The sequence below is a fragment of the Biomphalaria glabrata genome, chromosome 8, assembly GCF_947242115.1.
Source record: "Biomphalaria glabrata chromosome 8, xgBioGlab47.1, whole genome shotgun sequence".
Classification (NCBI taxonomy): Eukaryota; Metazoa; Mollusca; class Gastropoda; family Planorbidae; genus Biomphalaria; species Biomphalaria glabrata.
In genome coordinates, this window is record NC_074718.1 from 12658154 (window position 1) to 12676622 (window position 18469).

The 18469-nt window shown below is 40.5% G+C and overlaps 1 protein-coding gene across 6 annotated transcripts in view; it reads right to left on the bottom strand.

Moving 5' to 3' along the window:
• LOC106075612 (uncharacterized) overlaps positions 1-18469 on the bottom strand; it is a 104720-nt gene that overhangs the window by 25835 nt on the left and 60416 nt on the right. For 3 of the 6 annotated variants that reach the window (XM_056038567.1, XM_056038566.1, XM_056038564.1), the window contains 3 exons: positions 9139-9342; positions 4543-4798; positions 3055-3281 (listed from right to left, as the gene is read on the bottom strand). In XM_056038567.1, coding sequence (XP_055894542.1) covers positions 3055-3281; positions 4543-4798; positions 9139-9333 — 678 coding nt within the window. In that variant the 5' untranslated portion in view covers positions 9334-9342. Of the gene's footprint in view, positions 1-3054; positions 3282-4542; positions 4799-9138; positions 9346-18469 lie in introns of all 6 variants that reach the window. The other 3 variants (XM_056038568.1, XM_056038565.1, XM_056038563.1) reach the window with 1 other exon arrangement.

Consider the following 18469-nt stretch of genomic DNA (forward strand, 5'->3'; position numbering starts at 1 on the left):
AGGGGAAATAAAATCAAGAGCATTTATCTCGGTGGGGGCTATAACATGACGGGGCGTCGACAATAAACACAAATGAAGGGGTGTTTACCTGAAACGCCATGGCAAGGCATGGGGATAAATAAATTTCCCTCCCCCTCCCCTTTTCTCTCGGTGACCTTCGTGACCTTACCGAGATAATATCCTCGGTGTGACGTCCCGCTATAAATATGACGTTTTATTGGTTGAAATGAATTGATTCGATTTGACTTTTACTGTTACAAATTATGAAGGGAATCTGTAAGAAGCTGAAATTTCTCGGCTACGTTCGAGTTACACCCCCCCCCCCGTGTCAGGGAGGGCAGTTCATTCCCGACAGTTTCCCTAGGGACTAAAACTCAAAACAAATTTAGTGATTGAAAGGGTGCGAAGAAATAAATAAAGAAAATAAAAGAAAAACAAGACTTCCATCGAAGCTCCCCCCCCCCCACCCCCAGGACCACAAAAACTTCTACCGAGGAAAGAAGAGTTGACGTCTACCGTCTGTGACCTGGGCCATTCAGCAGATTACTGTTTTTTGTTATAGACGTTTTACCAGGTTGTTTAAATATTTGTCTATAGTTTACGCAGTGATCAAAATATGGAAGGAGCTGCAAAAGAAATTGACTTGAATGGGAATACCCCCCCAAACCCCCCACCCGAAACAATTCATGGCTACGCCCATGATCATGGCCATTTGATTTGTAAAATTCCTACATCTACGAAAGTGGTGCAATCTTTACATAGCTCAATATCTCAATCCAAACAATGCAAACTTTACATAGCTCAATATCTCAATCCAAACAATGCAAACTTTACATAGCTCAATATCTCAATCCAAACAATGCAAACTTTACATAGCTCAATATCTCAATCCAAACAATGCAAACTTTACATAGCTCAATATCTCAATCCAAACAATGCAAACTTTACATAGCTCAAAATCTCAATCCAAACAATGCAAACTTTACATAGCTCAATATCTCAATCCAAACAATGCAAACTTTACATAGCTCAATATCTCAATCCAAACAATGCAAACTTTACATAGCTCAATATCTCAATCCAAACAATGCAAACTTTACATAGCTCAATATCTCAATCCAAACAATGCAAACTTTACATAGCTCAATATCTCAATCCAAACAATGCAAACTTTACATAGCTCAATATCTCAATCCAAACAATGCAAACTTTACATAGCTCAATATCTCAACTAATGTCAGGTACCCATTAGAGATGGGTGGAGTCAAAAGCGCCATGAAGATCCCGAAATTAGAAATTCCAGTCTTCACCATGATTCGAATCCAAGACCTATCGGTTCGGAAACTGAGCGCTCTATGACTCAGCCACCGCGCCTCCAAGTCCAACATAGCTAAATAATGTAGCTAAAAAATGTCTTGTTGGTATATCTTGTATCTATATTTATTTTATTTATTTATTTACTATTGTATATTTATGAAATATTTATCTAACTAGATCTATATCTGTACTGCAAATCTGTAAATGACGGGAGACAACCCAGGACCATTCAAGCACTGACTCTTCCGAAATCACATCCTTCGACTGAAGAGTGCCCTTCCCTTTCCCAGCGAGCACCTGGGGCCCATCAATTAACAGGTAAGTACGCCTGCTGCCAAAGGGAGACGACTAGCACTGGATTTAATCTTGACATTACCAGACAAATGATGCTAAAACCTAGCATCGTGCTGTTGCTAAGTGACGTCTCTCGCTAATGTTAGACATGGATGTAGTCGAGACTTCATGAACTCCCTTTCCCTTTCTAATTAATACTTACTTTTGCACATCACTTGACCAGCATTCATAGGGTTAAAGGTCGTTTATAGACCAACATTCATAGGGTTAAAGGTCGTTTATAGACCAACATTCATAGGGTTAAAGGTCGTTTATAGACCAACATTCATAGGGTTAAAGGTCGTTTATAGACCAACATTCATAGGGTTAAAGGTCGTTTATAGACCAACATTCATAGGGTACAAGGTCGTTTATAGACTAACATCTTTTACATATCAATATAGTTTTTTTTTAAAAATCGCAAACACTCTAATCTGCATAATTATTGGTTTAAACATTCTTAAATTTTTTTCTTCCAGGACTTGTGAAGGATTTTTTTTTGTCTGAATGCGGTTTGTACATTACAACCAGATCAACAGAGCTTATAAAGAAACAATTAACGACCAAGTATTGGTCAGGTCAGAGAGTCCACTTTCTATACTAAATCCTTCAGTGGCTTCAGTCATGTTTAAGTCAATTATGATTGAAGCAATTCAAGAAACAAAACTTAATGTCTTTGTACATGTGTGTAAGAAAAATAGCCATTTCACTTCCTAGAATGTCATTCTTCTTAATCCAAATGTCAATCTACCAACTAAATGTCACTCTACTTAATGCGAATGTCAATCTACTTACTAAATGTCACTTTTCTTAATGCAAATGACAATCTACTTACTAAAGGTCAACCTTCTTAATGCAGATGACAATCTACTTACTAAATGTCACTCTTCTTAATGCAGATGATAAACTACTTACTAAATGTCACTCTTCTTAATGCAAATGATAAACTACTTGATAAATTGTCACTCTACTTAACACAAATGTCAATCTACTTACTAAATGTCACTCTTCTTAATGCAAATGATAAACTACTTGATAAATTGTCACTCTACTTAACACAAATGTCAATCTACTTACTAAAATATCACCCTTCTTAATGCAAATGATAAACTACTTACTAAAGTGTCACTCTACTTAACACAAATGTCAATCTACTTACTAAATGTCACTCTTCTTAATGCAAATGATAAACTACTTGATAAATTGTCACTCTACTTAACACAAATGTCAATCTACTTACTAAAATATCACCCTTCTTAATGCAAATGATAAACTACTTGATAAATTGTCACTCTACTTAACACAAATGTCAATCTACTTACTAAAATATCACCCTTCTTAATGCAAATGTCAAGCTACTTACTAAAGTGTCACACTACTTAACACAAATGTCAATCTACTTACTAAAAATGCCATTCTGACGTGATCCACTTTTTTAGGGCCGCACTCCATGTCTGGGGGTTTGCAGCAGCCCGAGAAGTTCATACACCTGTGGAGCTGCACGCACTCCGGGAGGTAAAGCTTGAGAGGCTGGAGAGGGTCGGTGATGCAGTGGATGTAGGGTGTGGGTACTTTGCATGGATATTGCATTGTAGAATCCTCAGCTGCGTGATGCACAGCTGCTTGGAACACTGGAGTCAATAAGAAAAAACTAAACTTTTGAATGAAGAAGTGAACATTTGGAATGAAGAAGTGAACATTTGGAATGAAGAAGTGAACATTCGGAATGAAGAAGTGAACATTTGGAATGAAGAAGTGAACGTTCGGAATGAAGAAGTGAACATTTGGAATGAAGAAGTGAACATTTGGAATGAAGAAGTGAACATTTTGAATGAAGAAGTGAACATTCGGAATGAAGAAGTGAACATTTGGAATGAAGAAGTGAACGTTCGGAATGAAGAAGTGAACATATGGAATGAAGAAGTGAACATTTGGAATGAAGAAGTGAACATTCGGAATGAAGAAGTGAACATTTGGAATGAAGAAGTGAACATTTGGAATGAAGAAGTGAACATTTGGAATGAAGAAGTGAACATTTGGAAAACAGAGAACATTAATGAAATAAGAAATAAAAAATGAACTTTGGTCTTAATATCGTAATTACACATGTTATGGTGGCATGCTTGTGTGGAAGGGAATCACTCGCTTCAGTTTTCGGTGCTATTTGCACTACAAAAACAAAAAGCAGAATTTAAAAAAAATGTAAAACAAGACAAACAAGTACATTACTGTACGCAGTGAGTCGTGGACCACCTACGCAAAGCGACAGAGGAAAATAAACTTATTCCATTTGCGATGTCTCTGAAGGATCTTGAAAATCAAATGAAAGAGTGTGAAATACTTAGATCCCTGCGCGAACAGGTATTCCCAGCATCTTTACAGTCCTCAGACAACGCCGCTTGTGCTGGCAAGAACATGTTCGCCGGATGGAGGACAATCGCGTCTGGCTCAAGAAAAACTGGTCGCCCCCACCTCCGTTACGTGGATATAATAAAAACGGGACCTCAAAACAGTGAACATTGATACTGACCATTGGGAAGACATAGCCTTAGACCGCACTAGTAGGAGAGAGACGGTAACCAAAAAAGCTATGGACACCGAGAAAACATGGGCCTCAGCTCTGGAAGAAAAGTGAGCCACATGGAAAATGGCAGGCTCCTCTACCACCAAAGCAAAAACCATCTTAACCTGCGATATTTGTGGACGGGAATGTTTCTCCAAAAAAGGGCTCCACAGTCACATGAAAAAGTGTTCGCGATAAACCTCAGTCGCTCTACGACTGAAGGAGGTCAACTATTTTTATTAATTTTTTAAAATTATGCTATATTTATAAATAATCATATTTAGCCAAATACATTAATAAATCACTGACAAATTAAAAAACAAACTAACCTTCTGATTCAAACGAGGCTGCATTGTCATTCTGATAATCGGGGCTCTCAAGTTCTACTTCTTGCAGACTACTCCCATTCTCCGCTATCCGGAAGTTGTCGCTGTAGTCAAGGTTACTTTGATTTCCTTCTAACAATTGGCTGAGCTGTGCATCCTTTACATCCAGCCCGACAAACAGGCGCGTGAAATCTGCTTGCGATGTCACGTGTTTCAAATTCTCTTTCAAGTAAGCGAGCGATATAGGCTTTAGCCGAACCTGAAAAAACAAAGATAAATTGGTTGAAAGTGTGTTAAGTTGTGGGAACAGAGGCGGCCTTAGCAGTACTGGGGCAACAGGCGCGTGGCATAAGCGGGCCCGGGAGCCGTAAGCATAGTCCATATATAAACCGTAACACATCATGCTGTAGAGCAGGGGTTCTCAACCTGTGTATCGCGACCCCCTTGGGGGTCGATTGACGATTTGCCAGGCGTCGCCTAAGACCATCGAAAATATGAATTGTTTTTGTCTATTCTTCTATTGCTGTATGTGTGTGTGTGGGGGGGGGGGGTCGCGGCAGAGTGGGGGGGGGGTTGTAAAAAGGGGTCGTTGAGCTTATAAGGTTGAGAACCGCTGCTGTAGAGGCTGAACGGTAAAGCGTTAGGCTTCCGGACTGGGTGCTGGGTTCTAATCCTGGTGAAGACTGGGATTTTTAATTTCGGAATCTTCGGGCGCCTCTGAGTCCATCCACCTCTAATGGCTACCTGACCTTATTTGGGGAAAAAGTAAAGGCGGTTGGTCGTTGTGCTGGCCACATGACACCCTCGTTAACCGTAGGCCACAGAAACAGATCATATGCCTAGTAGACCACAAGGTCTGAAAAGGAAAATTTCCTTTATTTTTTAACACACCGTCCTTCTCGTGGTAGTCTTTATTATTGTTGCCTAAGGTTGTACCTTACGTATCTGGCAATACGGTACTTCGAAACCAAACAAGTCATGCTAAGAGCTCTCATGGTGTTAGGATATAGTGAGTAGTAAGTCCTCGTTGATGAGAACTGGTCTGGTATTCGACGCTGACGGTGACAAAGTAATCACCTATCTCGGGTGCCCCCCCCTCAGCCACGGGGCCCTGGCCGGTTGCTGCACACGCCATCCCCTAAGGCCGCGTCTGGTAGTGGGATGGTTCAAATAATGTGTGTAGAACTCATAGATGAGGTATTGGCTTAAGTCGCTTGTTCTTCGGGTTTCTATTACATCAAAGAAGATTGTCAATTTGATGTCCTAGAAATGAGACGTCCTTGACTACAGACTTCAATCTAAACAACTATGTTGGCAGCCTCCCTCCCTCTCTCTCTCTCTCTCCTGCCTTTCTCTCTCCTGCCTCTCACTTTCTTTTCCCTCTCTTTCCACCCTCTCTCTCTCCTCGCTCTCACTTCCCTCTCCCTCTCCTCCCTCCCTCTCCCTCCCTCTCTCCCCTCCCTCTCTCCTCCCTCTCTCCATCACTTCTCCCTCTCTCCCTCCTCCCCCTCTCTCTCCTCATTGTTTCTCTCTCTCTCTCTCTCCTCTCTCCCCTCCTTCACTCCCTCCTCCCTCTCTCCTCCCTCTCTCTCTCCTCCTTGTCTCTCTCCTCTCTCCCTTTCTCTCCTGCCTTTCTCTCTCTCCTCCCTCTCTCCCTCATCCCTCCCTCTCTCCTCCCTCTCTCTCTCCTCTCTCCATCTCTCTTCTGTCTTTCTCTCTCTCCTCCCTCTCCCTTCTCCCTCCCTCTCCTCCCTCTCTCTCTCCTCTCACCCTCTCTCCGCTCTTTCTCCTCCGTCTCTCCTCCCCCTCTCTCTCCTCCATCTCTCTCTCCTCCCTCTCTACTCTCTCCCCTCTCCTCCCTCTCTCTCTCCTCTCTCCCTCTCTCCTCTCTCCCTCTCTACCTCCCTCTCTCTCTCCTCCCTTCCTCTCTACTCTCTCCCCTCTGTCTCCTTCCTCTCTCTCTCTCCCCCACTCTCCTTCCTTCCTTCCTCTCTCTCCTCCCTCTCTCTCTCCTCCCTTCTCTCTACTCTCTCCTCCCTCTCTTTATCCTCCCTCTCTCCTCCCTTACTATCTACTCTCTCCCCTTCCTCTCTCCTCCCTCTCTCTCTCCTCCCTTCCCCTCTCCTCCCTCTCTCTCTCCTCCCTTCCTCTCCCCTCCCTTCCTCTCTACTCTCTCCCCTCTCTCTCTCCTCCCTCTCTCTCTCCTCCCTCTCTCTCTCTCTGTTTCGTTCTTATGTTTCCCCTACTTCTTTTACTCGACATTTCTCTCTCTCTTATTATCTTCCTCTGAATTGATACTGTGTGTAGAACTCATAGATGAGGTATTGGCTTAAGTCGCTTGTTCTTCGGGTTTCTATTACATCAAAGAAGATTGTCAATTTGATGTCCTAGAAATGAGACGTCCTTGACTACAGACTTCAATCTAAACAACTATGTTGGCAGCCTCCCTCCCTCTCTCTCTCTCTCTCTCCTGCCTTTCTCTCTCCTGCCTCTCACTTTCTTTTCCCTCTCTTTCCACCCTCTCTCTCTCCTCGCTCTCACTTCCCTCTCCCTCTCCTCCCTCCCTCTCCCTCCCTCTCTCCCCTCCCTATCTCCTCCCTCTCTCCATCACTTCTCCCTCTCTCCCTCCTCCCCCTCTCTCTCCTCATTGTTTCTCTCTCCTCTCTCCCCTCCTTCACTCCCTCCTCCCTCTCTCCTCCCTCTCTCTCTCCTCCTTGTCTCTCTCCTCTCTCCCTCTCTCTCCTGCCTTTCTCTCTCTCCTCCCTCTCTCCATCCTCCCTCCCTCTCTCCTCCCTCTATCTCTCCTCTCTCCATCTCTCTTCTGTCTTTCTCTCTCTCCTCCCTCTCTCCTTCCTCCCTCCCCCTCTCCTTCATCTCTCTCCTCCCTCTTTCTCTCCTCCCTCTCTCTCTCCTCCCTCCCTCCTCCCTCTCTTCCTCTCTCTCCTCCCTCTCTCTCCTTCCCTTCTCTCTCCTCCCTCTCTCTCCTTTCTCTCTTCCTCTCTCTCCTCCCTCTCTCTCCTCCCTCTCTCCCTTCTCCCTCCCTCTCCTCCCTCTCTCTCTCCTCTCACCCTCTCTCCGCTCTTTCTCCTCCGTCTCTCCTCCACCTCTCTCTCCTCCATCTCTCTCTCCTCCCTCTCTACCCCCTTCCCCTCTCCTCCCTCTCTCTCTCTCTCCTCTCTCTCCTCTCTCCCTCTCTCCTCTCTCCCTCTCTACCTCCCTCTCTCTCTCCTCCCTTCCTCTCTACTCTCTCCCCTCTGTCTCCTCCCTCTCTCTCTCCCCCACTCTCCTTCCTCCCTTCCTCTCTCTCCTCCCTTCCTCTCTACTCTCTCCTCCCTCTCTCTATCCTCCCTCTCTCCTCCCTTCCTATCTACTCTCTCCCCTTCCTCTCTCCTCCCTCTCTCCTCCCTTCCCCTCTCCTCCCTCTCTCTCTCCTCCCTTCCTCTCTCCTCCCTTCCTCTCTACTCTCTCCCCTCTCTCTCTCCTCCCTCTCTCTCTCTCTGTTTCGTTCTTATATTTCCCCTACTTCTTTTACTCGACTTTTCTCTCTCTCTTATTATCTTCCTCTGAATTGATACCCGCCTCTTTCACACTTGCAGTATCTATCTATCTATCTATCTAACTATCTACAAATATATGTATAAATTTATCAATGTGTCTATCTGTCAGTGTCTATTATGTAAATTTGAGATAAACCCTTCACCAATGGCCACCATTAGCACTTTATTGTAAAAGAATGGCTGATCATACATCCTAGTTGTGCATTGACAGGTCAGTTCATTGTTTTCTATTTTTGAATCTCCTTTTTGGGGGGGGGGGGCATGTACTTATTACTTAATTTTTTTGTTTGTTTCAATTGAAGCAACCCCCCTCCCCCTAAATGATATAATTTTAAACAAGCAAAACTATCGACTGTATACAGTGTGTCCGTAAATTTTATTACCATACATTGTTCAGCTCTACGTATGGAATCATCTACTCAGAGCTAGACCAAATGTGTACATGTATTGCTGCACCACCTCACAGATTGTTCGGTTGATTTGGTGACCCTGATCCCTCTGAAACATCAAATCCAACCACACTAGGTCTACACTCTGAGACCAAACACACTGGGTCTACACTCCAGGACCTGGCTCATTAGATTTACACCCCGGGACTGTCTGTTGAGTCAATATAAGAAAGAAAAAAAAAGGCACTCAACTGATAAACTCAAGAGTGCTCACACTATCGAAATAAACAATGTATAGATAAGGTCAACAGCTATTTGAAGTTGTTTATTTCAAGTCTGCTCGTCTTTTTTTAAATGATTGTAGTGGGAAAAAATGGTATATCTTTTGCTAGAAACAAAAACAAAATCAATTAATAAATAAACGCAAAAGTGTATGATTTATATACGAATCTCCAGTTACTTCCTTTTAAGTAACAGTTTTGCTTTGCAATAAAAATAAATACATATTTAGAACTAGAAGTAAAACACACACACAGGGAAGAGACAGAGACAGAGTACACGCTAATGTACATTTTGACCAATTATGCAGCTAAAGAGATAAATATACAAACCGTCAATTAGAGAGACAGACGTACAGACATATCCGCACATACCTGTGGCTCTGAATTGCTAGGTCCGGTTTTCTGCTCCTGGGCCGTTGAGTCCACGGCAGCCACCTGGGATACATTCTGTGGTGTTTCATGGGCTGAGGTCTTGGACATGTTGCTGTAGATGTAGGCGGCCACCATGCTGGACAGCACCAGCAGCTGCAGTACGTAGAGGGTCGTTAGTGACCAGCGCAGCCACATCCCACTTAACTGCTGGACAAGACATAAACATGAAAGAGTCAAGGGAAAGGACATGCCAAGAAATCCACGCCCCAGTTCCCACGAGATTCAAACCCGATCCTAAGCCGTTTAAGAGGAGCTATTTTGTATGACTTGTTAGCTGCTCATTCTGTCATCTATCACATATTTGAGAGTGAACTAATTTATTAATTACGTTTGCTACTGGATTTACGCATAGGCTACACATGCAATAACTTATGGCCCGTACTTTTGTGAGGTCCCCCCATAAAATTGTCGATAATATGTTTGTTGTGAATAAATGTAATTTTTAAGTTCAAGTTTATTTCAATTGTGTAACAATATGTTTCCTTACTTTATGCGAAAACCGAATATATAACGTCTCTAATAGAGTAGGGCCATATCAAGTCTAAATCCGGCCCTGATTATATGTCAAATAATGTGATCATTTTAATTGTACAAATGCTCTTTCTTCCCTAGTGCTATTAGAGCATGTAATGGGTTGCCTGAGCTAGTCAGGATAACCAGTGAGTTGGCATTGGTTAACATGCATGACGCATAGGACGTAATCATCTTCTTTTTTGAAGTAACGTCTGTATTTTATAAGATAAGATAATTAGAATAATATGTATTTACGAAAAGACCAAGATTGCGATACTAATCTAAATTAGTGCTAGTAATAACCATTTTAAATGAATCTAAATCCGAACGGTGGGGAAAAATTGCCTTACGTCTATCACGTGATACACACACTTTAGGTCCGTGTTAAGCTTTAATAAATCAATCAGTAATAGAGTTTAACACAATAAGGTATATAAAAGGAAAACAATGAATACCAACCAATATAGGTCACATGTTATTTAACAGTTTCGTAAAATGTTCAGCAACACAAGCTATTTACAAGACACTTTGGTATTCGGCTCCGGCTTCGGCCGAATATCATTTTTTTACTATTCGGCAATATTCGGCTCCGGCCGAATATCAAAAAATACTATCCGGTGCACCCCTAATTTATAGTAATAAATAAGATAAATTAATCGTTTCCTGTTGACACAGTATGACCTATTCACTTTTAATATGTGAGTCTCCAGTAATGCCATAACTAGTGTAAATGTTCTGTAGGTGCAGTAGACTGTTACCAGCAGCCATGCCAACATTTAGGGCCTATTGGCATGTTAGATTCTGAAACCCTTATTTTAGTTACAGTAGTGCTATAGGTGCAATGGAAAAGGTCATCTGGTGATCTAGAATCTACTCCACTCGAGACCAATCGTTATAGATAACAACTGGTCTCGCTCCGCCCCACGTCATCAGTCGCACATTTCCTCGCACAGAAACCAATGCAAAATAATTACTCAAATTGAAAAGCAGTCAAAAAGTTTATAACATACAAGACATGGTCTACAAGGCTCACATAAATCATTCAACGAGCCTGGATTGGACAATCAGATTTACAAGTCTTTATTAGTATTACATTGAAATTATCATGGTAGAAATGAACTAATTTTCATTCTCTGGAACTGTTAGGGTTGAGATTCGTGAAAGAGAAACAAAATTCATTGTAGTCCATTTAACAGCGTCTATGAGGAATGTTCTGGTAACGTGGCTGGTCTGCAGTAGTACTGCCATCTGATATGGAACGAGAATCTTAGGAATGTTTAGGAATGTTTAGGGCCTTGAATGTGTTTGTGAGGTCAGTTGTTACTATGATACTATCCCCCCCCCTATTTTTGGGTGGTTTGGGGGGGGGGGGGAGTGGATAACTCAGCAAACACAATTCGAGTGAAATCTCCAATTAAAAAATTCCTTGTCAGACTCGAGCCCACAAAGTTGAGAGGTCAAGCAGGTAACACCACTCAGCCTCACGTGCCATATAAATCTTGGAAGTTGGATGCAAAAAGGAAAAAAAAAGAATGCGCTCTAACAAAAGGAGAAAGCTTACGGAAATGCCAAGAACATTCCACGTAATGGCGGCCTACTTTCTAAGACCGTTACCGTCAATCTTCATTAGCAGTGAGAACATTTGCGCCGCTTTAAACTACGATTAATTCGTTCAGATCATACATCACTGGACTTTTTTTTTTTCAGGTCGTTCAACTAGGTCACGCATAGCTAGTCACTTCACCACCAGGTGCGAATCAGAATCTGAATTTCACATCGACGTCATGATGCCCATCTTGAATACTTAACCACCAACATAACTAATAGAATGTGGTGGTCACAAACGCTGACTGTTTCACAACCTGGCACCATTTTGTTTACGTCGGTCATTTTTTCCCTCTAAATTTTTTTTGTCTAGTCCGAAAATTGTATTAATGTTATTATTATTTTTAAAAATGAATTAAATTTTCACTCTCTGGCACTACCAGGGTCGAACTTCGCTAAAGGGAAACAATGTATTATTATTATGTTAAAAACGAACGCGTATTCATTCTCTGGCACTACAAGGATCAATTTTCGTTCGATAGAGACAATTCATTGTAGTCCCTTTATCAGTTTCCCCTAAGGAATGTTCTGGTGATGTGGCAGGTCTGCAGCAGTACCGCCCTCTGACAGGCAACGAGAATATTCCTAGGAATGCTAAGGGCCTTAAAGGTATCTGTGAGGTCAGCTGTTACTATCCCCTCGGTTGATATAACAATGGGGTATATTTTTATTTTAGATAACTTCCATAAACGCTTAATCTCCAAGCCTAGGTTCCCATATTTTCGTTGTTTTTCAATTTCAGTTTTTCTTAAATTATAAGACAGCGGTACGGCGATGTCAATTATTATTATTATTATCATAATTATTGTCTAGTATTCTTCCATGCTCCTATAGTATGGGCAGTGCGATTTGGAGTCAGGAGGAAGGTTTTCATGCTGGCTGAGAGAGAACAACAAACACAACTCGAGGAAAATCTTGAATGAAAATTTTCAAGCGTCTACATCAGGATTCGAACGCTAGCCCCTCAATTAGGTAATCTAGTAGTTAATGCCACTGAGTCGTACATCCCAAGACATCTCATCTCGTTGTCTGTTTCTTACGCAGACCATTGTGTCTGATGAATTTACTAAACTCTTAACTTATTTGACCTTAGTTTGACCTTTTATGTTTCTCCAATGTACACAATGTTGAGGACATTATCAAAAGATGTCAATGTCAGTTCTCGGTTTCTCTCCATGTATCTTATCAAGAGTTACCAAACTCCTGCAAGCTCTTATATAAGAAGAGATACCCCAATCACACCTTGAGATCGAAGCTTTCATATAATGTATAGCTCATGTGTTTCTATGCACGGCAGTTAACGAGGGTGTCGTGTGGCCAGCACAAAGGCCAGACGCCTATACTTCCACAACGTATGCTAGGTAAACATTAGTGTTGCGTGGACTCAGGGGCGTCCTTAAAATTTCGAAGTTCTAAGTTCCAGTTTTCACTAGGACTCGAACTCGAAAGTCCTCGGTTTAGAAGCCAAGCGCTTTACCACTCGGCCAACATGCCCCATTAGACCTTAGAAAGTATCATTTAAAAAAAAATCGCAAATCAAACGAAAAACAAGGTTACAAAGACAGTTTGTGTGGAAACACAAACTCAAAATCGGCCCCCGAAGTGGTCCACCCAGGCAGGTAAAAGGCAGGTTTCAATATTTTCTGAAAGAACATCAGAATGAAATTCTATAAAAAAACAAATGACAGAGAAGAATGGAGAAAGAAAGTTGACAGATCTTGTGTGGTGTCCCAGCGGTCCTGCAGACCAAAGGATAGGTGAAAGTGAATGTGAAGTTAGATGTGAACATTGCCTAACTGATGTCTTATAATGAATATCTAATTGATCTAATTGTTTTGTAAAGGGTCAATCTCTTATTCAAATCTTCAAGAAAAAAACATTTCGCAAAAAAAAAAATAGTTCAGTGTACTATTTCCAATATGTCATACTGCAGTTCACGCGATAATATGAAAAACTACTTATTAATTGTTGTTTTAATCTATGTCTAACTTATATGCGTACTAAATAGATTTTTTCTGTTTTAAAAAAAAGAATTTTTTTTTTAGTCTGTGAATGTAGTAGTTAGTATGACAAAACTTACTTAACTTAGCAATACAAATGTAATAAAAAAATTTTTTTTACAAAAAATCTAAAACCATTTGCATAAATATGTTATAAATATGTTACGATAGTGTCTCCACTTCTAAAGAGCCTCCCCTGTTTGTTACTATTAATAGTGAATGGTTATAAAAGTGGTGTATTTTTATGAAAAAACTGCTTGCATAACTGATTTTAAAAATTAGATTTTTCGCTTTCAGAAAAGAAAAAAAGTAGTCGTTGCATCAGAACTTTGAATGGTCTAAAATATTATGATGTCAGATTTTCACTCTCTTTTCTAGTTTACCAGATCTAAACGGGACGACGGACGGACAGGCGGACAGACATTCCACACAAAACTAATAGCGTCTTTTCCCCTTTCGGGGGCCGCTAAAAAGACAAAGTTTAAAATTTAGGTCAAGGCCACTCTAGGCCACGTTTTAATGCCTTGTTTAATACATGTTGTATTTATAGTATTACGTTTCAATGATTTGTGAATACAAACAGAAAAAAACTAGTAGGACTTTTTTTTTTTCAAAGCAGTTCGTCTGGTAACAGAGAAGAGTTTTTTTTTTTCTGCCTTGTGTCTGTCCACTGTCTGTAAAACAGTGGAAAAACTTTCAGCGTTAGCATTATGACCTGGATTGAAAAAGAAAATAAAAGCTACCAAAACTGAAGCGTTTCTGAGTAACTGGTTTCTTGTGAACAGATTACATGAACACCTGTTCGGGATGCAGGCTGACAAAAAAAAATTGTGCACTCTGTCTGCTATTTACGAGTGAGTTTGTGTGTTTACATTTATAAAGGACTGAAGTTCATTGATGGATGTGATACTAGGAAATAAGAGAAACCTACAGAGTACAAGCCGGACATTTGCACAATTTAAGCCACTCTGTGTAGGGCAGGTCTTATCTGCCTTGATGAACTCAGAGGTCGCTGTGACTTTCGGTGACTTCTGGCATGTACTTTACTTTGCAAACTGGATATGTTTTAAATATTGAAGGAATGTATTACGACTGTTATCTGTGTTAATTCTTTCCCCCCCCCCTCCCGTATACGATCAGAAATAATTATGTTGAAAGAGGTGATCAAAAAATCAAGCTGACATAGCAAGGTTAAAGGGAAGATACATCAGTGACAATGTTTCCTCACACATTACACGTTTAAATGTAAATTCGGTCTACCAACTTTGATATCAACAACTCTAATTACTTAGTATGGCCAGTCTGAATCTCATAATTAGTAACAAATGTAACCAATGCAACCAATGCTACCGTGCTATTTGTAGGTGTAAATTTTTAAATTAAACAATAATAACGTATAACACTGTTCCCGGCCTCCTGATTTTCCTGGAGCTCCTGGAAATCTACTGAAATTATTCAAATCTACTGAAAACTCACAAAAATCTCCTAAAAATAGACAAAATTGTGATCATTAAGGCATATTTTACCAAAATAACACCAAACCCCAGTAGAAAATTTAGCTTATCTGTCCCCTCAGACTATTTTTAACAATACCTGATACTGTGGCCTCTGGTGAAAGAAGCTTCTCGCTCCTCAAACTAATAAAAAATTACTTCAGGTCAACAATTCACGAAGATAGATTGAACAATTTGGCAGTTCTTGTTATTGAGCGTGATCTATGTAGGAAACAGAATTTCGATGATATATTGTATGACTTTGCTACATGCAAGGCTCGTAAAGTAAATTTGATCTTGATTTTTTTTACTTTGTAAAGAAAGAATAAAACGTAAAGACGAATTTATTTTTTAATACAAAGTCTTAATTTTCATTTATTATCCTTATCCCTACCCAGACTGGGCCCCGCAAAATTCGTTTCGCATAAGACCACGCAATTGTTAGAGCCGGCCCTAATGATCCCCTTGCAGGTCTATAGGTCAGACAGTATGTCGTCAGTTTATATATATATATCCTCCTTCGTGATCACGTCCTATGAACTAGAAGATGACTGTTAAAGTCCAATCCTCGCTTTGAAAGGCCGGCCGCGTTCGTGACATGGGTAGGTTTGGTCAGTTGCAGATAGGCCTGCTTCTTCTCTCAGCTTTTATTTGGTTCTGCACTCTTTAATGCTGACCGCTCTCCTTGCTTCGTATCTCGTGACTCTGAGACTCACAGCTTCACGCCATGTGGAGTGATCGAGAGCTAGTGTTTCCCTGCCGTGAATGTCAATATCACATTCCTTGAAGGAGCTCTTACGGTGTCTTTGTAGCTGTCGTCACTAGTGCAGGGGTCGGCAACATGCGGCTCGCGAGCCACATGCGGCTCTTTGGATGTTAAGCTGCGGCTCTTTAGTTCCATACGCAAATAGGATTTATTTTAAACTTTAAAAAAATTAAATCGTTCTGAATCGATTAACGAGGATTAGGCACCGATTTTATCTCTCAGCCAATCGTACTCGCTTTTCAGCTCATCCCTCCCCCATGTCTTGAAATGTAACATATTTGCAGGTGAAAGATATTCAGTTGTTTTTTTTTCTATCTTATCACTGGCTATAAATGAGTCACAAGTTGCCCCTTTTTTTTTGTCAAATATATGTCTTCCCAAGGTCTAAAAGAAGAACTTCTAGGATTGCTACCGCTCTCGTCACAAACTAGAGAGGAAAATAGAGTGAATGCCTTGCAAAAATACCTTGAAGACAATAAGATCGATTTAAATAAAATCTTTTCATTAGCAACTGATGGAGCCAGAAGTATGACTGATAAAATAAAAGTGCAACAACGATTCATCCAAGCAAAATAAATCTTGAAATTCTTACGTTTCAATGCAAAATGCACCAAGAAGCGCTTTGTGCCCAAACATTTCCGGCCAAAATAGTTGAGGTCATGAATTTGATGATCAAGATTAATCAACAGCATCTTGCCAAAAGCACTTTACCATCGACAGTTTAAAGAGTTCTTTAACGAAATGGAGACTCAGTATTCCGACCTTGTAATTTACAATAAAATGCGATGACTTTCCAAAGTAAGGTGTTGAAACGTTTTGCTTTGTGCTTGAATGAAATAAGTACATTTCTAAATGACAAAGGCATTAATCTCCCTGAATTAGAGAACGACAAATGGTAGCAAAAATTTTACTTTTTGGTTGATATAACAGAGAAGTTAAATGAGTTGAGTCTAAAACTGTAAGGAAAGGGAAACCCAGCCGATGTTTTGGATAAAATTAAAGATGAATTTGTTGACAGTTTGAACTATTCAAAAACGACGAAACCATTCACACATTAGAGTAAATCCTCTCAACACAAATAGTAACGAAGTCCACATTGATCCATTTGAAATTGATACTGGATCTTTAAACATGCAATTGATTGATTTAAAAAGTAAAAGTTTGTGGAGTGGTTAAATTACAGAGTTGAAAGTCAAGTTGGAAGAGTTTGAGCTCCAGAGATGTATGTACGTAACGCAACAAAAAATGAAAAGCTTTTAAATAAATGCCTCGAGTTGAGGCACTTATATTCGAAGCATGGAACAGTCCTCCATATTGCAAAAGCGAGTTAAAGAAGTTTGCATTTGGAAAGCTGTCTATCATCAGATTGACATATTCGTGCGAGCAAGTGTTATCTTGCATTAATATAATTAAAAGTAAAGTAAGAAGCCAACTATAAAATGAAAATTTAGAGCCGTGTTTGAAACTAAAAACAAGTTATGAGCCAAATGTATCCAAACTTTCTAAAACATGCAACGCCATCGAGTACTATTTATGTTTTGAAGGAAAAAAAATGTGGCTCTTTAAAAACTTTGAAATTTGTAAATTGTAATTTTTGGCTCTTCCGACTCAAAGGGTTGCCGACCCCTGCACTAGTGACATCTAAAGTCCAAAAGACGCATACTAGTAGAGAAATGTCACGTGGTCACGTTGAAGTCCGGTAGTTTTATTATTTCCGCTCAGACATGGTGTAAGTGCGGCAATAAATTGATTATGCACTTCATAGGGCACTTTTCTTATTCCATTTGCTAGGACAAATTCGTACAAGTGCTCTCTCTCTCCCCTAATGCCATGGTAAGAATTCACTGGATCAGCCAGGAAAATCAAAGTTTAAATTTCTAATTAACATGCACGACTAGATGAATACATGGACATACGCTTAGGACGGAATTCTTTTCTTTTGAAGATTGTTGTTGACGGTCGTTGACTTGTAGCACCCAACTTTTACCTTTACCTATCCTTTAGTCTGTTGGGGCACCAAGCAAGATTTGTCGACCGTCTTTCTCCATTCCTCCCTGTCTTTTGCCTTGTTTAAAACCTCTTTCAATGGTAGGCCCGTTCATTCTTTTATGTTGTCCTCCCACCCATTTCTCTATCTGTCTCTTCTTCTCTTTTTCCTGGTACTGTTCCCTGAAGTCTTTGCGAGCTCCGTGGATCTTGTAATATGACCATATATCCAACTACTGGTTGACAAATAAACAGTTTTAGGCGTAACTTATACAAAACTTGAAATAACTTTGAAAAGCTTTTTTTGTGAACAAACATAACAAAATTTGTATTACAAAATAGCAAATTTAATTTGAGAAGAAAGGAAATAAATGTAGCAGACTTTAGTAATAATTTAAAATTAAATTGTAAAATGGTATTTTAAACTAAAATCAAACTCTGGATACCCTGGATGAGCTTAATTTTTTAAACTCACTCGTGGTGGGGATGGAACAAAAGCCAGCAACCCAGTCCAACAAGTCCGACACACCGTTACACACGGTGCCTGCACGGAACAGTGGCGGCTACAGTATAGGAATATGAGGCTAACACATATATGAAGAGCTCATGGTCCAGGCCTTTTTGTTGGATAAAAGCATTCCTAATGATCAACGGGATAATGGAACTTTCGGCGCCGATTTCCCTACTGGACTTTACCGAAGGTCTACCCAAGACAGCTTTCGACGGCGCCGCTTATCTTGCATCATTCACACTGCATAGCAACCACCCAATCGCTAACTCTTTCTCATCGTCACCATAGAAACACAAACACACTTCTTATCAAAAGTACGTCAGAAATTATTTATAAGATAAGAAGACACACTGTTTGAATAAATTTGCATAGGCCAGATAGCAAACAACGTCCCTGA